The 23,326-nt window shown below is 45.0% G+C and overlaps 1 protein-coding gene and 1 long non-coding RNA gene across 6 annotated transcripts in view; both read left to right on the top strand.

The window, feature by feature from the left end:
- PHKB (phosphorylase kinase regulatory subunit beta) overlaps window positions 1-5,898 on the top strand; it is a 122,067-nt gene extending 116,169 nt beyond the window's left edge. For all 4 annotated transcript variants that reach the window (XM_019731864.2, XM_019731865.2, XM_019731866.2 and 1 more), the window contains 3 exons: window positions 2,268-2,375; window positions 4,342-4,482; window positions 5,128-5,898. In XM_019731864.2, the coding sequence (XP_019587423.1) occupies window positions 2,268-2,375; window positions 4,342-4,482; window positions 5,128-5,265 (387 nt within the window). In that variant the 3' untranslated portion in view covers window positions 5,266-5,898. The remainder of the gene's footprint in view (window positions 1-2,267; window positions 2,376-4,341; window positions 4,483-5,127) is intronic.
- An 11,541-nt stretch (window positions 5,899-17,439) lies between these two features.
- LOC141567690 (uncharacterized) lies at window positions 17,440-22,177 on the top strand. Of its 2 annotated transcripts, XR_012490511.1 has the most exons (5): window positions 17,440-18,266; window positions 18,351-18,496; window positions 18,573-18,959; window positions 19,776-19,908; window positions 20,286-22,177. It is a non-coding gene; the product is annotated as an uncharacterized LOC141567690 (long non-coding RNA). The 2 variants fall into 2 exon arrangements; XR_012490510.1 differs by having other exon boundaries at window positions 18,351-18,959.
- The last annotated feature ends 1,149 nt before the right edge of the window (window positions 22,178-23,326 follow it).

The raw sequence follows: 23,326 nt of genomic DNA, 5'->3' as shown, positions 1-23,326 counted from the left end.
CTGCTGGCCATTGAGGGGGACCTCACACCCAGTAAAACATCCACTCAAGAGACAGAACGAGATCAGGCCTCAGAAGCAAGGTGACTCAGTAAATGCTGTGAATAAGGAGATTTCTGTTTACAGTTCGCATTGACTGAAAAATGCAGTCACTTTTTAGGTCATGAGACAATCACTTACTTTACTTGAGATGTAGCTTTCCTGTGGTCCAAATGAATCAGTGCCCCCTCCTTAGGATGGTTTCCCACGGTATAGAAACTGGTCTGCTTCTTTGATGTGATTATGTTTTCCTTAATCCTGGTGTCTAAATGGTTCCACTTACGCACAAACGTGAATGACAAGGCCTTTTGGAGATGGAGCTCTGTATTTGTTTCTAGTGCTGAAATGCCAACCAAATTATTTTTGATGCAGGTCATTCTACAAATAAAGCATTCTTAAATACTCACACCCATACTCATTTTGTTTATATGTCCATGGACTATTTCTGGAATTCCCACAAGAAATTGGTAGCATTTTTTTCTGTGACTTTTGGAAAAAAACTGTGGTCTGAGGTTATGGGGTGGGTTTTTCACTGAAAACCTGCCTCTTTAACTTTTTAAATTTTGAACTATGTGACTCTATTACTTGTTCAAAAAATTGAATCAAAAATGTAAAAAGTATTCCCTATCCTGTTTGCAAACTGTGGTGTAGTTTTGTTTGGTTGAAACCTTGTGACCTCCTATGAGCAGAGGACCGGCCACCACTGCCCAGGTCCTGCTTCTCCAGCTAGGCGGCCATCTGCATGCAGCCGCTGTGGCACCCTCCTTCCTGGCTTCTGCTAATGCCCACCAGGTGTTCACTGAATTGTCTGATCCGGGCCACCCGCATTTCCGTGTTAAGTATTTTATGGGCCGTGCACTTTCTAAGTTCGCCTTTGACTTTTACAGCCATCTTTTGAGGTAGGTGTTTCTATTTGACAGATGAGAAAACCGGAGCACAGCTGAGGCATTTTCCCAGGGTCACAGATGCAGGAAACAGCGAACCCAGACTGTGCCCCCTTGGCAGTGTAACTTCGGAGTCCTTTCTCCTAACTTCTCTGCTACACTGCCTCCCCTAAGTGCTTTCGGAGATGGGAAATAAGGCAAGCTTGGTTTCCCTTCTCCGGTTTAGTTATCATAGTTGCATAGTAACTAGGTTGACTTTTCATATGAGACATGTTAAAAGGAAATTGATGTGAGATCATGGAAAGATCTTCCTTCCCTTCTGTAACCCCATGAATCCCATTGCTGGACATCTAAACAGTGATAATTGCTGTGTTCAGAAGCCGGGACTTATTTTCCCCAAATTAGGACTACCTGGAATATTAACAACACGTTGGCTTGTGTTGAATATAGGAGACAGTAGTTGGACCACATTGAACACAGGTCTGAGGCATTATTATACCAGACAGAACAACTGTCATTTGCGTAAAAGGAGACATTCCTGCTGGGTCCCATCGGGGGTAGTAAGTAGATACACATTGGTCTGAGACTATGACGAAGTTCATTGTAAACCTTCATTGAGGTAAAAGCAAGTAAGTATGGCTTGTCATTTCTGGTGACTCCACCCACTTTCAGGCCTAGTATTTAGAGCCTTTCCTTTCATCCTCCGAGGGTTATCCACATGTCCAGATTTAGATTTGGATCTGAGTTTATGTTCTGCTCTCATTTGCTTTGTGAAAAGTGAATGGAAGACTATGTAATACTCTTGTTTTAAATGAAATATAAAAGGTAGTGTCAAGAAAATTCTTTTAGTTTTGTTTTTTCTGTGTTTGCTTACCTTTTCTGTACATCATGTTGCTCTTGCTTATTTGCATGCGCTTTCATGCTGCCAGCCCAGAAAGCACCTGCCACAGAAATGATATAAATTTAGCAGCAAGTAACTTACAAGCTGAGGTCAGACAGCAATCATAACTTCTTGTGTTAATTCTGAAAGCAATATGTACTCTATTTATTGTCTCAATTGTTGACTGTTCCATTTGTGTATTGACGTGGATTTCTAATATAGTCCCTTTCCCCTAAAAACATTAATATGGTGAAGACAACTACTGAAAAACAGGAGGTTTAATTTATCACAATAGTCAGCTGGTTGGCTTCAGTAGTTTGACATATATAAAAATCTAGTCATAGAGCTGAAAATGCTCTCTAAGGTTTTATAAAAACTGAGCAAGATTATTGATTAGAAAATGAAATCCCTCTATTATGTGGGAACCAGAGTATAACAATACGGCATGTTAATGTTATTTTTTTCAGCAACCAACCCTGTCAGATATGACCATGTACGAGATGAATTTCTCTCTCCTTGTAGAAGACATGTTGGGAAACATTGACCAGCCGAAGTACAGACAGATCATTGTGGAGGTATGTATTCAGACACATAGACTGCCGACAAAGTGCCTTCTCTCTGCCCCCTGAAAACTGGAGTAAGAGAAATTGCCCAAGAGACCAGAAATGTCACTTGTCACTAACCCAGATCTCCTCCATGTGAGTCCTGAAGAGGACAACCATTCTCAACCCAAGTCAAGGCACACGAACAATGTAAACGTCTGAAATCCTTCAGGGTGGAAAGTGACTTCCAACTTTTTCAGCTACACACGCCCCTCCACAGTAATTGCATGAGCAATGCCATCAAAGAGAGGAAGTCACCTTTTTCTATTTGCTTTATTTTCAGTATTCTGTTACAGAAATAATGCATGACTATTGTAAAAAGCTTTAGTAGTTCAGAAAATTACAGACAAGAAAGCAGAAAAAGTTTCTCCCCACTTACTAGCAGTAGCTACTCACTTGGTATTTTGGGGGAAACCTTTCCAAACCTGTCCCTGTGAACAGAGAAGACATGTAATTTTGTGCTGTATCATCACAGTGCTATATAAATTAAGTGCTAAAATATACACTCCTGTGCACGCACGTGTGTACAGGTGCTCTTTGGCCATTTTAAAACATTTGACCAAATCCATAGAGAATCCTCCAGATGGATGGATTTAATACATAGCTCATCTTTACTTTGTCTCTTTCTCTGAGAATATCTCCATCAGACTGTGTTTCTTGAAGGTGGGTAATATGCCTTCTTAATGCGCAAGCTCTCTGAGTGCTGAACTGGATGTGGTCCCTTCCCACGTCCAGCGTGTCTGAAGGTACGGTCATTGCCAAGTGAGAGTTGGCCTTATCTCTGATGGGCCAGGATTCAGACACAGTGTCAGCTGATCTGTTTCATAGCCTGTGAGAGTGAGGCAGAGCCTGGGGTCAGGAAAAGATGGTGTTCTTAGAAGGATGAATGCCTTCCGCGTCTGTCAGCCTTTCGCTGTCCAGTGCCTGGCACCTGGGACCTGGAGTGGACATAGAAGGTCTTCACATTGACCAGAAGGAGATCATTCCCATTGCAGAAGAGCTTTCCCTTAGAACTCCAGTGGAGTTTGTATTCTCCTGGCTAAAGCCTGGGTCTGCCACGTGGTGAGCCAGGGCTTTCCTGCTAATGTCCCTGTGGTTCTGTTTTGGAGGCGTTTCAGTAAAGTACGGTTGGGAAGACTCCCAGATTGGGAATTATGAGGTGTTTTTCCTGTTCCATGTACAAAGTGGGGGTGATGACCATCATCAGAAAGGCTTTACCAAGCACTGTACACGCAGGTACAGTCTTAGTGTATAACAGTTTGTCATCCAAAACGAGTCTTACTACGTAAGGTAAATGCGTGCGTCGTCAAACAGCAGGGGGATGCATTAAACTGAGACAGCTTATGTAGACTAAACAATGTTCATTTCCTAAAGTGACGTGCATTTTTAAAAACATAACAATCCCCTGAGAAACTCCTGTGTGGTCACAGGTTTGTACTCATTTTGGGGTGCGGGGCTCCAAGTCACGCGATCACAAGCCCAGATCCAGAGTCTTCAGTGAACTCAGCTGTCTCCTCTGGCTTTGTGGCCTGTCACCTTCTGCGCAGTCTGTGCTCCACCGGACACTGGTTTTGGTGTCTTGCCAACAAGGATTAATGAACGCCCAAGGCTAGCTGGGTGAACAGGGCGCTACACCAGAGACAGGATTCAGAAAGTTGTGTTTCCAAGTTACTAGTTTTATTTTAGTGACTTAAAAACATTTCTGTACAGCTACAGGGATATACACAACGAAAAAAGAAATGGTGCTGCTTCCAAGACGAACTTATGCTACTAATTTGCAAGGTTGGGAAGATTCCATCATAGACGACCCTCAGGCCTGTCGTACAGAACACACAGGAATATGAGGGTCGTCCGTCAGTCGCAGAAAGAATGAAAACACGACCAGACTCTGTCACTTTCATGGTTCATTTAATTGGCTTTCAATGTCTGTCTCTTCTAGTTACTAATGGTCGTGTCCGTTGTACTGGAAAGAAACCCGGAGCTAGAATTTCAGGACAAAGTTGATTTGGACAAACTGGTGAAAGAAGCATTTCGTGAATATCAAAAAGATGAGAGTCAAAGAAAGGAAGTTGAAAAGCAAGTAAGTAGAGAAAGTAACTTTTTGTAGATTTTTTTCATTGTCTCAACTCTTCAAAATATTCCTGCTCTCTTACCATTTAACTTACAAAACAGATTTACAGAGTGCAAAATCCAGGACTTGCGGGGCCAGGGAAAGGAAGTCTGATTTACGTGAGGAGTTAATGTTCCTTTTTAGTTAATTAGGAGTCAATTCAGCTATGAGGTTCTGACTAAAAAGCAATCTAGGAAGAGATAAATTTCCTTCGTACAGTTATCAGTTAGAATGTGTTTTACCGGAGAGAAGCCGTGGAGTCCAGAAGGCATCACATTAAATTCTGGGATGGGGCGGCGTACAGAGCGGGCTCCGTGGTGCTGTGACTCACACCTCCATTCTACGCTCTCTGTTTGATACTTGATGTCATCCGCAAAGAGGTTCCCCGAGTAAATAAAACTTACCCACAAAGAGAAGAGGACCCAAAATGTCTGTCTTTGTTTCATATGCTGAGAAGACACCTCAGGAAAATGAAAGCAAAGCTCAAGAAGCTCCTATTTTCCATGAGGAAATCATTCTGTAAATGTATTTCCCTTCTAGGCTGACAGTGATTTTACTTGTCCACTCTTTATAAGCCCCCAAATACAACGCCTTGCTTCCCCTTTTCCTTCGCAGGATGACATGACTTCCTTTTACAACACTGCCCCCCTGGGACGGAGAGGAACATGCAGCTACTTGACAAAGGTGGTGATGAATCTGCTGCTGGAAGGGGAAGTGAAGCCGAGCAGTGACGACCCATGTCTGGTTAGCTAGTGACGACGGTGTCAGAGGCTCCGTCGAGGCACGTGTCCGAGAAGTGCGTGAAGTTTGGGTTGCGCTTCATCAAGGCAGCCACGCAAGAACGGACTGATCGTGCCCGGAGCCAGTTGCCCCCCTTGGACAAAGTCGTGGCACCTCTTCCCTGCCCTGCCGTAGCCAATCTCATGGTACAAAATGCTTTGAATCAAGTGCAGAAAGTTTTCTGTTTATGCCAACTACAATAATAATCATTACTGAACGGTACAAATAGTTTATGAATTGAAAGCTCACCACTGCATGTTTCATGATCAAACGGCTCATCAGAATAAATCATTGCTCTTTGGACTAAATTCCCCCCTGACTGCCATTAAAATGAGTTTGCCAAGTGGTAATGCATCCTGGGAGTGAAAAGCTAGTGGAAGAGTGGTGGACTGTTGTAGTGGCGTCGTCGTCCTAGAAGATGCTACTAGGGGTCATTAAAGCCAAATCAGCCAGCTGATATTTTGATTCTCAAAACCTGCATTATTGGTAATATTTTAGTTATACAGAGCTATTGTACACTGTTTACCTTGTAAACATGACTGTGGTTTTGTATTTGTGCTAACTATAGTGTTGGACTAAATACAGTAATAAATCTGATCAAACATTTGTGATACTTATATTACAAATACCGATAATACCTGATCAAACATTTCCTTTGAGTTCTTACTGAAAATAGGACGTGTAAGATTTTTCAGAGGTGTGGATGGTTAACCTAGTTTGTACTAGTAAAAACAAAGGTAATGTTACTAAATTTTATTTCTGAATTAATGAATACATCTGGCCACATTCTTTGTTTTCATGTTCACAATTTTGAGTTTAATTACTCGTGAATATTTTTTTAAATTGAATTAAATATTTTATTTAATTGATGGAATGGAAGAGAACCTGTGGCACCTACCATCACACATATTTTGCTACCAAATTTTATGAATTTATTTCCTTACTGAATGTTATAATGCACACTATTAGTTTGAAGCCTGGTCCCAAAGAGAGATTTTTCTGATCAGTCTTACAGTTTCACCTGAGAAGTCAGACCTGTCACATAAAAAAATGCAGCCCATTGTAGAGTCTTGAAAGGATCTAAGGAAGAAAGGACAAGTGGCTTCAGTGACAATCAAATTGACGGATGCATGAGCACACGGGAAATTCTGGAGTCAGGTAGCACATTTCTCAGAAGTTTGAGGTACCTGCGTGGATCTTGCCTAGGAGGTCATATATATACTGGTTGGCAGTGCTGAGAATACAGTTAAAGCTGCCCTTACAGAGCATGTTAAGGAGAGGGATGTGACAAGGAAGATAATTACGTAACTTGACATATTGAGAGAGCTTGTGAGAAGGTAATGATGAAGCTAGTTTATAAAACAAGCATGAAAAAAACTTAAATATGAAACCCGTGGAGGGAGAGAATTGAGGACTGACACTTCACAGCTGGGCAAACTGGAAATAAAGAACGAAAACCTTGAAATATTTAATACAACAATCTGGAGGAAAGTAAACTGTGTTATGTTTTTAAGAATTTTTTAAAACTCTGATTAGCTGAGCAAAGTTTCCAGAACTATGCCACTATCTGAGTTTAAATCAAACATCACTTTCAAGTATGTATTTCCTAACTGAGCTTTAACTTCCTGCTTAGCTGATACAGGTGCAGAATTCTAAAGTTTCCCATGCTACTGAAGGCATTGAGATTCTGTACATAGGTATCAAGTTCGTGTTTCGATGGCGTTCACAGTGTCTTGCTCTGAAACACATGTTGGGATCAGTACATTTTGATGTTCGTTTCCACAGAAGCTGATGTCTGTTTTCTAATTAGAAAAGCAAAAACTAAGAATTAGAACACAGAACTCGTGAGTTTTAGACGTCCCGTTTGGGCCACAGAGCCAGGAGGTTTTAACAGCTGTCCCAGAGACTGAGTGAAAATATTAGCACACTTATCCCGGCATGACAAGATTTAAATCTGATTTAAAGCTTCCTCTATCACAGTGGCACATTCACTGTATAAGTTTATGGTACAAGCAATGTGTGTTGGAAACTCCTGACTGAATATCAAATTCAGCAACGTTTCCAGAGTATCATTTTTAAAAACATGATGTTCTCCAGATTTCCTTCCATTTTATTTAAGTCTGAAAAAGTCATATTTCAATTTATAAAACATCAGAGCATGGGATCCTCTTGATGTTATCTTCAGGATGTGATAGCCTCGCAGTGCCTTATGGGCACCAGAATACCCAGGCAGATTTCACTTTTCACCAGAACTCAGAACTAAGGAGCGCACCCAGTCATGCCTTTACCCCTCGTGAGTGTGCATACCAAACAGATGGCATATAAATGTAGGGGTGTCAACCCAGTGTGGAAACAGTTCAAGCAGCACAGAAAGACCTCACTGAAATCAAGGAGAGGCTGGAGTAGCCTGGTCATCTGCAGCCAGTTCATAAAACTAATCTGCTTCAGAAACTAAAAACAGGAATGAAAAATAAAGGAGGAAGAATCAGCAACCCCCACCCACTCACCACCAGCACCAGCAGCACCCAGCAGCGTTAAGACAAGGGAACAGTACAGTCTCCACTGGACACTTTGCAAAGCAGCAGGAAGACAAAAGACTCCTTGGGATTTGTATTTGGCTCCTATACTCTGGTCTCCCGGAAGCTGTATAGGGTGAGGACAAGGTCAGTAGGTAAATTATGAAAAACCTAATGGATTTGGAGGGAATCAGATGAGGGCTGAGTAAGTGTCTAGGACAAAAGACAGAAAATGTCCTTCCGGGGTGCAAGTTCCTCCCCCCACCACGCATACCACTGCCCCAGTTTATTACTGCCCAGGCCACATGACTTCTGTGTGACCTAGAAAAAGGCACCCTTCAGGGGCACACTCATCCCTGTGGGCACAAGGTGTAGCATCCTTGTGCAAAAAAAAAAAAAAAAAAGGCCATTTCTCTGAGCAGAGACAACCCCGTATCAGAACACCTGGCTCAGAGGCAACGTAAACTGGGCTTCAGCCTCCGCTGGCCCTCTCAGCTGGCACCTCTGTGTGTGCACAAACCCCGTGACTGCCCAGCTGTGCTCCCCAATGAAGACAGTAGGTACTGGGAGTGGGCATTGCGATTCTTCATCTGGGAGGGAGGCAGGTGCGGAGCAAGGGGGACCACGATCCCCTAGAAGTAATCTCCAACAGTAGCTGGTTTGAGAGCGGGTACCCCGACCTGGGCCTCGTTACCTAAGAGGGGGCTTATGGGCAGCGGGGGCTCGTTCTGACAATTACCCCTTTTTCCTGTCATTTTGTTTTAATACTGGGAGACCTGAATTGACTTTGTCTAGTCCAGGGCATATCCTGTTTCCAAGGATAGTGTCTTACCATATGAGATCGTTCCACCAAACAGGGTAAGCTTGGCTCTTACTTATTGCCTGAGGGGGTCACTGCAAACAGGAGAGGCCAGAAGAGTTCAGCCCGGGCAAAGGTGCAGACGACCCCCCTACACCTGGGCACCCACCAAGTGCCTGTCCTGAAAAGAAATTTACTTTAGGAAATAGAACATCCTCCACAACAAATGCTCTAAGAGATATGAAAGAGAAAAGGAATCAATGAACAAAGAAATCAGAAACAAATTAAGACAATACAATTAGTAAGAAAAATAGAGCTGAAGAAGCAAGTTTAATTCACTAGAAACAACAGGAACCAACAAGAACAGAGCTGAAAACGGACTTGCTGTCCTGCAGGGAAAGCTTGAGGCCATTCAGTTAAATACTTACTGTGTGTCAACTATGTGCCAGATCCTTTTCTGGCAGATGATAGGGGTACAGAAAAGAGAAATTCCCTCTCCTCCTGGAGCTCATGTTCTGGTTGGGATTGGGAATATGAGGTGACATGTAGTAATAAATGCTATGAAGAAAAATAGTAGGGGGGCAAAAGGTGACAAAGCTCTGCTGTGGTGGTGGGAAGCCCTCTGATAGGGTGATATTTGATCAGAGAACTAATCACAGTGAATGCAGATGGAAAAGACTAGAATGGGGCGAGGACAAGATTGATCCAACATGGAGGAAATTGGTATCCAGAGGTAGAGAAAGCTACGCGCAGCACAGAAAGATGAAATTCAAAGATAGAGGAAAACTTTCCCTAAATAAGAACTAAATCTGTAGATAAAGAGAACACATCATGTTCCAGAAAAACCTGAGCAACATTGAAACATCTTGGAGAAGTTTGGACCCAAACAAACAAACAAACAAACAAACACCCCCACCATATTCTAAGGCTCAACTTCTCCACACCAGTTCTATGTCACATAGTAAGTGTAACCTAAGATCTGTTTCCTAACTAGTTATAAAGGCAAATGAAGAATTCTTAATTATGCAGCAACTTGGGAATCATAACTGAACATTTCTTGAAAATAATATTTGTCTAAACCCAGTCAACCAAGAGAACCAATGTGAAAAGTGTAGATTAATGGAGAAAACATGACGCATAAGAACTATTTATGAATGATTAATCTATTAAAATATAAAGTTAATAGTAACGACAATGCGATTTACAGTTACAGAAAAGGCTGTAAAGGTGACTTAAAGGGAAAACGTCACAATTTAAAGTAATACAACTCACAGATTGGGACAAAAATCCTAGAGCTTGCTAATAAAACTCAGTCGGTGCTGGAAGGAAGTATAAGTGAACTAATTTCCTTGTCTTTCACAGCAAGAAGTCAATATTCACTTCATTTTTTAAAATTAATAAATAAAGTTTTTAAATTTTACCACTTAAAATACAAAAGTAATTTTAAATTACAAGAAAATGTGTGTGTGTGTTCAGAAAATTGACCATATAACACAAGATAGAAAACAGAAGAAAAATGACAGTCTCCAGATCCATTATAACTGTGACTCTTCACTTTAATATCAGACAACATTGAATTAAAAGTAAAAAACCATTAAATTTGTAACTAGACTACAAGTGGCCTAAATCTATATACAAAACAAAACAGCGTCATGACAGAAATTGCTAGCTGTCCATCAAAATCTATTCTCCATTTCCATGGTAACAGAATTAGAGCTGGGCATACGGCTGCTAAGATATGCTTCATTCTAGTGTCTCTTACAGTTAGAGTGTGACCTTCTGACTCCAATAGAACGTTCTCCAATGGGATGTGAGCAGATGTAGTGAGGGCCACTCTAGGCCTGGCCCGTAAACTTGCCCACTTGTGAGCTGGGATGACAGTAAGTATCCCAGTCATAAATTGAAGCTTATTGTAGCCATGGGTTAAAGACGACCAAATTGCTTCAGTCTCACCTCTGACTGTGGGGTCGGGTCTGTCCCAACACACCCCACTCTGCTTACTAAACCCCGTCACTGACTGCTGAGCCTGCATACCATCGGGAGAGACACACTATCCCAGTTATTTGGATAGAAAGGATGCAATACAAAGAATTGTTTAAGCAGGAAACTGAAAGTATGTGTGTGAGCCATTACATTTATTCTAACAGTTTAACCAGTGTACCAAGCAAGATACGGGAAGCCAGTGCCTGGAAATACAATGAGAAACCAAAACATAAACAGAATAACTTACCTGTGATAACTCTACAAACACTATGATAGCAAGGGACTAACATAATCAGTAACATATAAATCTTGAATTTCACATGCAAACAACTGAGATGACATCGCCTAGTGCCCCTGAAACATTTCGAAGCTGATCATATTTAGGGTGCCAAAGAAAGCCCCCATGCATTTCAAAATTAGAAATAGTCAAGACTGCATTCTTTTATGTTAAGCAAAAGAAAAACACCATCGTTTAATAACCTAATAGGAAAGAAAAAAGCCAACCTCCAGGAAATTTTGAAATTGTTTTCTACATTGAAACCAAAGCTGATGTTTCAACATGTCCATACTATGATCAAATCGCTACATATAAGACGGCTCAGACAAAAACCCACAGCTTTGAACATAGTACTAAACAAGGTAATGGAAATAAATGAATTAAATACTCATTGCAAGAAAAATTTAAATGACGACAAAACAAAGAATTAGAAAAGCACAATAAAAAAAGGATAAAGTAAAACAGAAATTCAGAAGCAGAAAAACAATCCAAGAGCTGGTTTTTTGAAGAAACCATTAGCTAGCTGTAACCAGTTAGCCTAACTGAGTTATTAGGGGAGCTAATAATAACTTGTGTTTACTGAGCAGTGAATGTGTGAGACACTGGGCTTAGTGCTGTATGTGTATTAGCTCCACCTTAGGTAGGAACTGTTAGTTTCCTCGTTTTACATATGAGGAAACCAAGGAACTAAGTTGAAGCATTCATACAAGGTCCCACCAATAGTAAGTGACTGAACCAAAATTAGAACTCGGAAAGATGACATCATCACAGATGCTGAGGAAATTTAAATTTTTCCGTGATACCTATTAATATTAGAAAGCTCTCAAAACTTGCAGCCTAACTGGACCTCCCCTCTCCTCGCCCGTGACCCCTCTACAGCAGCTTGGGTTCCTCTGTGACGTGGCAGGTGTCTTATGAACAACACGATGAGGACACAAGGGAGCCCTGCAGCTCTGAGAAGTACATTTCCTCGGGAACCTCGCTAAACCCTCCTCCTTCCTTGTGAAAAGATCACCTGAGGCAAATCCATCGGACAGCAAAGGCAGGTCCCAGGTCCATCTTTTTTGGAAGCTCTGAAGGGTGGTACCAACTAAGCATGAAAGTGCACACCAAGAGCCTAAGTGAGCCCGCAGTAAAATGAGAGTGAGGAGACTCAGTAACGTCAGTCAGTCACCATCGAGTGCCCGCCCGCCACGCTCCTGTGTTTGGCAGGGAAATACAACACAAGGTGGATACTTGGCTCTCCCATCTTGTACTCTCCAACTATAGGGGCAGGTGGAAGTGGCAATTTTGGTTCAACTACCAGCTGAGCCAACCAGTAAAGACGATAGGTTTGCAAGGGGGTTGGGTCATTCAGAGAAGTGCTTGTTTTCTGAGCCTGAGAGCGGATGCTGTCGTCTTTTATGCGGCACACGTCTCTAGTTCGTCAGATCCGATTGTGTTGTGATAGAGGTACTACAAATCCCAAAAGCACCGCTTATGACCTAGAAGTTGGACAGTGCGAGCAGGTTCTCCTTCTGGTCAACCTCACACACCGCTCTTAGCTCAGAAGGAGCACGATGAATCAAGCAGAAATGAAATGTTTTGAATCCAATGTTTTCTGCCCCTTCCTTATCCTGAAAAAAATTGGGCAATGATTCTCCAGCTTTTGAAATCATTGATCTGCCCTCAACTAAAGAGATGCCATGGGCTGGCCTCGTGGCTCAGGCGGTTGGAGCTCCACGCTCCTAAGTCCCAAGGCTGCTGGTTCGATTCCCACATGGGCCAGTGGGCTCTCAACCACAGGGTTGCCAATTCAACTCCTCGAGTCCTACAAGGGATGGTGGACTCCACCTCCTGCAACTAAGATTGAACAGGCACCTTGAGCTGAGCTGCCACTGAGCTCCCGCCACTGAGCTCTCGGATGGCCCAGTTGGTTGGAGCGCATCCTCTCAACCACAAGGTTTCTGGGGTTCGACTCCCGCAAGGGATGGTGGGCTGCGCCCCCTGCAACTAGCAACGGCAACTGGACCTGGAGCTGAGCTGCACCCTCCACAACTAAGATTGAAAGGACAATAACTTGACTTGGAAAAAAGTCCTAAAAGTACACACTGTTCCCCAATAAAGTCCTGTTCCCCTTCCCCAATAAAATGTTTAAAAAATTAATTAATTAATTAATTAAATAAAATAAAGAGATGCCATTTCATTTTAAGATATTTTTCTGGTTTTGCTTGTCTTTGTTGTTTTCTTATTGATCTATGTTAAAGGACCAAGGATCTTCACATTTTTAGTGTTCATAATTCCTTGACTCATAATTTTTTTTAAATCTCACTTTAGAAGCTCACAATTGCCAATTGCTTCCTGCTGGTCAATATTAATTAACATTCACTTTGCACATACTGTGACTATATCCTCCACTCCATCCAGCATCAGGACTCAAGTCTAATTATCTGTTCATTTCTAGCCCTTGCAAAACTGAATGTAAACACCTCGTTCATCTTGTAAATAAACCTTCAGTGACTCCCTATTGTCTGCCTTCGTGAGTCAGTCCAGGCTACTCAGTGTCTTCAAAACAGACGTGGTCCCCTGGCCTGAACCGTACTTCCTGCCCCTTTTTCTTAGTCTTTCACCCTGCTGTCCCCTCCTCCTACTAGTCTTGGTCTTGGCATGCCACCTAATTCCTACAATTACAGGATACAGACTCTCCACTGGTACATTCATTATTTTGTTAGTCGAATGCTTTCTTTAGCTGAAGTATATAAGCCTTCTGAGGCTGAATAAAAGCTAAATAAATTGGGTGTCTCTACCCACTACCCACTACAGTGCTGAACACATAGCAGAAGCTGAATAAATGCTTGTCGGTTGACAGAAAAGAGAGTAGATAATAAATAACGTGAAGGCAGATTTTCCCAAAGGGAGATGCAATGGTCTGGATGTCTGAAAATAGGAGGGGGACTGAGGGCTGTTTTGGTAGTTTTCTACATGATTGTGCAGGGAGAGTCAGAGGAATTCAGTAAACCTATCCGTGTTTACCTCACCTAGAAAATGAAAGGGAAAAAAAGTGTAAGCTCGATGCTTATGAGAACCAGTGATGAATGACTTCAGTCATTTGAAAGCAAAAAGCTGAGAATTCCAACTTTGTAAAAATTGCTTTATAGTCACAGTCTGACGCTGGAAGGTTTTACGCAAATTAATAATACAAGTGATTTTTCCACTTCTGTTGAGCAGGGAAGTAAATAACTAGAAGTAGCGGAGTCAGCAGCTAGGCGAGTCCCTCCAAGCCTTCAAGGGTGGCCCATTACTGTGTCTGCTGTGTGGATGGAGGACCATCCCAGCGCAGTGCCTCGTACTTTTGGCCCAGGACCTCATATCCGTGACAGGAGTCTGGTTGTCCATTGCTTGGTTAAAATACATTCAGCTACTGAAATCTTGCTTAGATCCTCTAATAAAGAGACCCAGGGCAGCAGTGCATACGTACTGGCTGGAGAAACATTTGCTGACACTCACCTTGCTTCACTGAAGGGACCATGCTCATGTGTAGGTTTCTGTTGGCTCCCCTCTGCTCATCAGATGCATGAGGGAAATCAGCAGTTACCCACCACATCTCAAAGTGTCAGTGTGAGGAAAAACAGGGCTGATGAATGAGAAAGAGCCCTGAAACGTTCAGTGCTTTAATGCATAGTAAGTGCATTATGATTGAGAGTTGCTTGGTATAAAATAACTGGTCTGCACTAGCAGTTACGCCGTTACACAATGTATGAGACGAAGTTTGAGGACGTACAGGTCTTGTGTTGTTGCTCGTAGGGAACCTGCCTTTCCTACGTCCCCATTGGTATTAGAACAGTGACAGACGGCACAGGCCTTTGGCCCAAAGCTCCCATATAGGCCGGGGGTCTGCATGAATCCGCGCCCCATCCTTCCAACATTCTAGGGATTCACAACAATATTAGTCACCTAATATTCAAGGTGGGAGGTTCAATGGGAAAGGCTCAAGGACCTTTCCCAGACAGGCATCATCCATTTTCTCCCCACAGCCACTGAGTGCCTGCCCTGGGGCAGTAACGCTGCTCCCAGCCTAACCATTCTGGAGCCACACCAAAGGCCATTGCCCCTGAGCTCTGTGACTCAAGTTGGGGGGTGGAGGCTGAGGCTTCGTGACTTCTCTCGATCAGAAGGGGCAGGAGTCCAGCAGCAGCTGCTGTCCACTCTTGCCCCTGTTCTATCCTGTTGCCTTTGGGGAAATGATGTCTCGCGGTGACCCCAGCTGTCACCTCTCTGGACTGTGTTATACTTCTGACCTTCGTTTTGCTACTTGTTATGTCTCAGTTGGCCTGTCCACAGCCCTTGGCCATTTATCATCATCCTGAGATGATGAAGGTTGGACAGTCTGAACTCTGAGAGCAGGAGGAATGGAGAAAGCGTGTTTGACGTGTGAAGTATAAACTGACGTCTCAGCTGTGTAAGGAGAAAGCTTGTCAGTGGGAAGTAGAGGTGGGTCTCCTGTGAGGTTCCTGTTTCAAATGTGTGTAATGAGAGTGTGTTCGCATGCGTGTTTGTGTTAGTGGGGAGAGGAAGCGCACTCCCCCCACATGTAGGGCACAGTGAACAGCGATGCCCACCGTCCCTGCCCCCAGTGCCACATGGGTTCATTCCTGGCTGTCGTGGAAACCAAGATTTTCTTCAGGCTCCCGCAGGCGGAGGCAGGCATTCCTTCCAGCAAAGGCCAAGCCCTGCTGCTCCGCTGGGTCTCACCCCTCCTGCCTGCCCAGGCGCTTTCCCAGCAGCCTCTGCTCTCTCTGCTTCTGCTCTGAACCTTGCCTGTTAGCATGAACATTTGCTTACATCTCTCCCGACTCAGCCCTTCCTCCCTCACCCCACATGGCCCATCATCCACACACCTTTCTCCCCCATTCACAGCCCAATTTCTCAAAACTGTCTACACACGTCCTATTTTTTCACCTCGCTGTCTGTCACTGAAATGAGTAGGTCACCAATCATTTTCATGTCACCTATCCAATGAACAAGTTTTTAGACCTCATCCCTCAGCAGTGTATACACATATAACATTTCCCGACTGAAAGCGCCATCTCCCCTTGGTTTCCAGGTCACCACTTTCCCGGTTTCCCTCTTCCTCCCTGGCAGCTCTCTCAGGGTCTTTTACCAGCTCATTCTCTTCCAACCACCATTAAAATATTGGCATTGCCCTTGGCTTTGCCAAGTCCCCCACCTCTACTGGGTCGCCTCTCCCTGGGTGGTCTCACTGCTCACAAGCCCGCTGTACAGCGACTCCGGTGTTTGTGTCTTCAGCCCAGGTCTCACCTCTGATGTAAGACTCATGCAACCATCTACTTGACAGTCTGTAGACACTTCATTGTCAATATATCCAGTATTGAACCTGGAATGATCTCTCTCCCACACCTAAAATCCCTGTTTTCTGCCAGTTTTCCTCCTGTAACCCAGATACCCAGCGCTGGAGGCACCATATTTGGTGCCATATTCTCCCCTCCCCCCGTCAGTCAGTCAGTCAGTCAGTCAGTCAGTCAGTCAGTCAGTCAACAACCAAGGTCTTTCAATTCAGGTCCCAACAAATCTTGGATCAATTCAGTGCTGTCATGTCCACTGCCGACACCCTGGTTTGGGCCACCATCATCCTCCAGCTGGACTTCCATGATGGGCTCCTAACCCTTCTTCCTGCTTCACTCTTGCCTCCCCCCATCCATTCTCCAGTTGTCAGCAGGAGATACACTTTTGATATGAAAATCAGAGCATGGGGCAAGGAGGTGGTGAGAGGAGAGTGGGGACACTTAAGGCTCTTTAAATATAGAAAACCAATGATTCCAAGATAGAATCCAAAATTCCTGTGTCAGTTTCTTACCACCACGTCTTCGCTCCTGTTTTGTCTGCCTCCCCCTCACTTCACTCCTTTGCCGGGCTCTCTCCTACTCACTCATCAGCTCTCAATTCAAATGTCACTTTGCAGGGAGCTTCCTTGGAGCCCCAAGACCAGACGGCTTCTCGTGCTACATGCTGCCTTCTTTTCAAGAAGTGGAAGCAATGATCACAATTGGAACTCGATAATTAACTAAGTGATTAGCTCCTTAAATCCTTATGCTACCTTTTAGGGTAATGAAAACGTTCCAAAATTGATGGTGGTCATGGTTGAACAACTTCGTGAATAAATGAAAAGCCATTGAATTGTATACCTGAAATAGGTGAATTGTACGGCATGTGAATTATATCTTAATAGAGCTCTTTTTTTAAAAACAGGAAAACGATGGCCTTACACTGGAGTGAAAACTCTAGAGGAGGCAGGGGACTTGTCTCTCTTGTTTGTCACTGAGTGTCCCGCACACAAGGGGGCACCTTGCACATGACGTGTGCTTTCATGTTGGTTAACGGTGGTGAAGCCGGTGGGTAAATGACAGGGCTGACCTGAGTGGGTCTGACCTTCTAAATGTTTTTTTCTTAGATTTGAGGAAGAAAGGTTGGCTTTGCTCTGTCCCGTCCTAATTATTTCAATGCTTTCCACGTAAATGCCCTTGACCTCTGTCCCACTGTAAGGGGGAGCAGTGACCCTGAATTTAGAGGTTCCAAGCACATCAGACCCTGGGGTTTTCTAGTACCTTCTCTGGAAGCCTGCCTCTGGTGCCACCAGGCCAGGGCTATCCCTGCAGACGTAGCCAAATGCTCCCCAGTGTCCTGTCCTGATACCGAGGCCAGTGCAGTCCCATCTCCCAGGGTTCTCCCCTGCAGTCCCCGAGGAAGTGCAGCCCCACGCTGATTCCCCTCATTAGCGTTCTTGTTTACTCCCCCAGTTTGGTATGGCTCTGCAGGGGCCACACACAGCCGTGTCACCAGTGGGGAAGTTCTGTAACCAACAGAAACCAGTCCGTCATGCAGGGAGCCGTCGGAAAGGATTCAGACCGACCATAAGCCCTTATTTCTGCAGAGCATTAACATTTACGTATTTTAGAATTGCTCTAAAGGGAACCAAACACAATCGATGAGTTGGGCCCCATTTGGTTCCATCTCTTTCTACTTTCCTCTCTGGATCACTGACTCAAAATGAAACAAAACATGCTCCAGTGAGCACACTCACACTTTGCATACTAACTAGTGAAGCTGCCTTATTTGTGTTCCCTGGGTGTGCGTGCGGCGGCCGAGGACAATAAGCAGATGTGGAAGAAGAATAGATACGTGGGCTGCAGGAGGACAGTCCAAGTCCAGTGTCTCCTTTGGATCACAGACTCCTCTTCCCCAAGCAGCGGCATCGCTCTGACTGAAATTACTGCCTGTGCCCAGACGGCTTGAGACATTATTCTAAAGCCTTTCCAACCGATGCCCCGGGGCTTGTTTATGGAGGATATTAATGGGCCCGGCTGCAGGATGCAACTCTGGGTAAAAATACCCAGGACTGAGTGTAAGTGCTCCTGGGGAATGAAACTGAAACCTGTGGTTGTTGCTATAATGTGACTTCCTACAAATTACCTCTGTCTTCTGTCAGGTGCCAGCTGGGAGCACAGGGTGATTGGAGCTGCAGTGACAGCTCTGACTGACGTGTGTGCGGAATTCTCCGTAAAGCATGACCAGACTGGCATAGTTTCACGTGCTCTTGCCGGATTGCTGAGGTTCTTAAAGATTGATTTCTAGGTATGTAATCATTGTGACTCTCATAACAAATTTGTGTCTTCATTCATTCAAAGATACTGATTGAGTACTGTCACAGGTGCTAGGGATCTCGTGGTGCACGACACAGGTGACATCTCTGTTCTCAAGGAACTTACATTCCAGGCTGCAGGGACAGGACAATAAAGAAATACAACAATGTCCGAGCTTGACAACAAAAAGAAATAAGAACTGGACAGTGGTGAGAGAGTTGAGAAGGGGGCGAGGGAGATGGTATTAACATATAGGGAGGGTCAGAAAGCCTTCTGTGAGCAGGTACCATTTGACCTGAAGAATGGGGAGGAGCAAGCCACGTGGAGCTGGGAGAGAAGAGCGACCCAAGAGGAGGGAGCCACGATGCAAGGGCACTGAGGCCGGCACCCGTTAGCTGTGTCCATCAAACAGACGAAAGTCTAGAGTTGCTGGACTGGAGTGAACACGGGAAAGGGTAGGTGTGGGTTTGGAGAGCGGGGCTGGAGCCAGATTGGGGGTGGGGGATCCTGCAGGCCTTGGCTAGGGGTTTGGCTGCAGTGGGAAGACCTTGGAAGGTTTGAAGCAGGGAGGTGACATGAACGCCTTGGAGTGAGGAAGAAGAGTTTGGGGAGCTTGTTGCAGGAGTGGAAACAAAGAGGGACAGCCCCCAGGAAGGCCAAGGCCAGAGGGGGTTTGTGCAGCAAATGCCAGGGTCGCTGGTCCTCACCACACCGCCTCCCTGGGCTCCTGCTATCAACTTGGCCTTTAATGTGAGATCGCTTTAACAGGGCCGCTTGGAATCATACGTCCTTGAGCTGTGGATTTGGTCCATGCTCTCCATCCCTCCCAACTCATTGTGGCAACTTATATTGGATTTCCGAACTCTAGTGCGGTTCCTTCTTAACGAAGAGGCTTTGGCCTTAATTAAGGTGACTAGGACACATTTGCAGAGTTAGCTTTCTACCTTTCAAGCTGCTGTCACCAAATCACTGGGTGCCCGAAGCTACCCAGCCACCTCAAAAAGCTGTTTTCTTTCCTCCATGCTTCCACGTCAGGGGACAGACACGCCTCGAAGGGCTTCCGGGGGGCCTCTTGTTACAGTGCTGGCGAAGGCTCTTCTGGGACATTTGTCACACTTTTTAAAGGCAGAGAATTGCCAATTATACACGTCATCTGCTTTTGGAATCCAGTTCAAGCATCATTTCCTCAAAATGAAGCTAAATTAGAAATTTTTTCTACTGATTATAGGTAAGAAATCAGAGTGTTTCTAAAATGTGTTGCTCTTTTCCAGGGGAGAAACGAAAATCCCAACACTTACAAAAGTAGCAGTAGCCAATCATGATGTGTGTCCTGTGATGTGCAGGAGCAGATGTTTCCGTTCTTCACAAACAAGGGTCGTCGTCTGGGTCATGGCAGTGGAGGAGGTGAACTTGACTTTGTGGTGAATTTCCTTTCTACTCTATTCTCTGCCTACTTGTGATTTCTACTCTCATTAGCGTTTTTCTAGTAAGCTAATCCTGACTTATTCTTTTCGTTAGCAAGGTCTCTTGACAGCTACAACTAAGGCAATAACAATGGGGGAAAGGGGCGGGAGGAGGAAATGGATCTTCCACCAGCTTTTGTGTTTGTGATAGACGGAGAAAGTAGGGCACGGGGTTAGCTGTGAGGGAGGCCCAGGGGTAGGGCCGGGTAATAGGACTGACAATTTTAAAGTCTGTTCTGCTCATTAAGAAAAGTTAATCATCAAAGTGCTTTCTTAATAGGCCCTCAGAAGCAAGACATGATTCTGCCTATTTTTCAGGGAAGCAGCAAGGAGGCTGCAGTGTGGAAACACCGCCACTGGGAGATGGGAACAAGTGGAAGGGGCAAGCTCTCAGATGATGGAACAGCTAAGAGCGTCTCCCTCCTTATTTCCCAGGAGGCTTTGCTTGGTGTGGGAGGGCAAGGTGCTCTCTGGTGAAGATCCTCTCCCAGCTCAGGCGAGCGAGAGGTGTTTGAACCGGGCCTTGAGAGCCCCCAGTGCCTCGCTTCCCAGAGGATTGTTTCCACCCAGCTGTACACCTGGAGAAGCCTTTTGGGTCAAGGCCATTATCTCTAGGAAATTCTTGCTAATTGCCTGCTCGAGGCTAATGGGACCATATCACATAACCGCATTTTCAGGGATGAATCATACAGGCTGTCTGAAGTTAGGGCCCCAGGTCATTTCCATCCAATTTCTCTTTCCATTTTATCACCTCTTTGTGACTTCTCATCTAGATTGTTTCAAGTACTTCTTCTCAACAGCTTGTCAAACCTGGGCTTTGTCCTTACAGCCCAGCTCCCCCACAAGCGTGGTGTCCAGGCCAGTTCCTCTTGTGCTCAGGAATCTTTTTTGAGTCCCACTGCTTACAGAATAGAGCCCAGACTTCTTAAACTGTGTGTTGGGAGAAGTCACAAATCTGTTCCCTGCAGCTGACGTGCTCTCTGCCGATGGGAGCCTCCCGCGGCCCCTTAAGGCCAGAATCAGAGGGAAAGGGTGTCATTCCATCCCTGTGCCTATGGCTGTGTGTGCAGGCTCCAGACAATGTTTATTTCCTTTTTCTATGTTACAGTTTTTAGTTCTGTGAAATGTCAACTGCAGGAACACGCCCAAGTTTCTCTGTGCAGCCACCCATTTCCAGCTTAATTCTGGGCAGGCATAGGAAGAGAAAGCACAAGCACATTATCCTGATTCCTTCTCTGCCACTGTGTGAGGCTCCTCTTTGTAAAACAGAGAAAACAATACTTAGCTCAGTGGCTTGCCGTGAGGTAATAATACCCATGACAGTGACACTTTGTCAGATCTGGTCCCAACATGGCAGCGTTACTTCTCCCCATCCCTCCCTACATCTCTGTGAGCTCCGCAGTACCCAGAAGGATGCCTTGCTCATTTCTCTGTTTGAGGCCAAACTGTGGTCAAGTACCTACCCAGCCAGTGTTCTTTGGGAACGTCCCCGGCTCCCTTATGGGTTGGTCGTCCAGCTGTATCAGCTGCCCAGGCTCTGTTCTGCAAACTGGACTCTTCATCCTGTAGTGTTTTTGTTTTTCTGTGTTTGTAGATTCTTAGGCGTGGGAAGGACTTTGATTCTCGTGAGCTGTCAAGCTGTAAGAACATCCCTCCTGTTTTCCTGCCTTCCCGAAGGAGAGTCCCGTTAACGCACTTCAGTGTTTACCTACCTGACGACGACGCGTTTCCTCCTCTAAAGCTGTGCAGTTCCTCCTTTCACTGTGGCACGTGTGACCTGATAGAAGGCAGTTAGCCTTCCCAAGCCACAGGAGGCTCACTTGTAAAATGAAGGAGGAAGGGGGTGAGATGGTCCCCAAGCTCCACTTCCCACGCCTGGCTGTTCGTTCTCTTGTTTGTGCCACACTGGAGGGGACCAGCACACTGACGACATCCTTCCCAGGAAAGCCCTGGAGGAATCTACCTCAGAGTGTCTCGGAGGTCACTGAGCAGCAGCACCCCAACTGGCAGCTGAAAATGAATCTCTGAGCTCCAATCTGGTTAATAGCTGGGTGGGGCCCCAAGTGTAAGCAGATTCTGGTCAGGGTGGCCAGCCCGGCACCATTGTTTGGGGAAAGCAGGTAGCAAGCACGCGCTACCTTTGGCTGTTTTCTGTCTCTCGTGGTCTTGCTTTTACACTTGGCCCCCTAATATCTTGTCATCTACGTCAACATAGAATGTGAAAAATAAACGTGGAAAAAGCAGCACTTTGGTAGAGCGTGGTCAGTCTCTGACCCCTGACCCCTCCCCCCTTATGCTCCTGGAAGGGACTAGAATGAAGTTTTGCTGCTCCCGGCCCAGCGATGCCTCCTGTCCCACAAGGGCTGTGAGGTCCAGTGGGACCCTTCCATCTCCACGCTGTGGGTGGACTGCACTGTTTTTATGTCTTAAGTCTTTTTTCTTATTTCCAGCTGTTCTTCTAACTCTTTTCAAGCTTTTCCGTGCTCCGCTGGTCTGGGAACCCTTGGCTGATAGAGATGTCACCATAATAACATGATTCTGATTTTTTTTCAGCTCACTTTATTATGGGATGTTGTCTCTCCCCAAGGTCCCTCCACAAAAAAAAACCACACACACAAAAAAACAGAAAATGCATCTCTCCAAATCTTGCTGTCCTACTTGTTTCTGCTCCATTAACACCAAATGGTCTGCCCTGTAACCGGCCACGGCCGGCCGACCTGCCATCCTTCCCTGGGTTTCTTAGGGGACCTGATGCTGCATCGATTTCCCTGCATTCCTACTGCCCAATCACACGTGGCAGATGGCTGGCCCTGGGAGTCAGCAGATCAAGATAGGGTCACTTGCAGCACACCCTGTGTTCAGGGTTATCTTGTTCAGGGTGAAGTGCAAAGAACAGAGCCTTAATCAAAGTGAAAGCCATAGGTGAAGAGGGCCCCCCTCCTCTCTGCTCCACGTTCCTCTGCCTCCAGCACCGCATTACCCTGGGCACAGCTCTTCCTCTGATGAAAAACCAACAGACCAGATTTCCTACACAATCCCTCCTACCCAGTTGTGTTTGGGCGGTGATCCCAATTTAATTACTGCTTCAGCACCATCATGGCAAACGATCTCCTGTTGTTTCTGACGTCCATCTGTTTAGAAGTTGCTTTAGCTAAAGCTGTCAAGCTATTCCAGTAAGGGATTGAAAGGAGATCAAACCAAGGGAAATAGTATAATAAATAATAATAGCCAACACTGACTGAATAATCTGTGTCAGAAACTGTGCTAAGTACTTTGCATGAATCATTACTTCACCTAACCCTCACTGCAACTTTATAAGGTAGAGGGGAGTATCTCCATCTTAGTGAAAAGACACCAAG

Source organism: Rhinolophus sinicus, linkage group LG11 (assembly GCF_036562045.2).
Source record: "Rhinolophus sinicus isolate RSC01 linkage group LG11, ASM3656204v1, whole genome shotgun sequence".
In the NCBI taxonomy this organism is placed as follows: Eukaryota; Metazoa; Chordata; class Mammalia; order Chiroptera; family Rhinolophidae; genus Rhinolophus; species Rhinolophus sinicus.
Note: the sequence above shows the minus strand (reverse complement) of the source record. Positions and strands in the feature narration are given on the sequence as shown.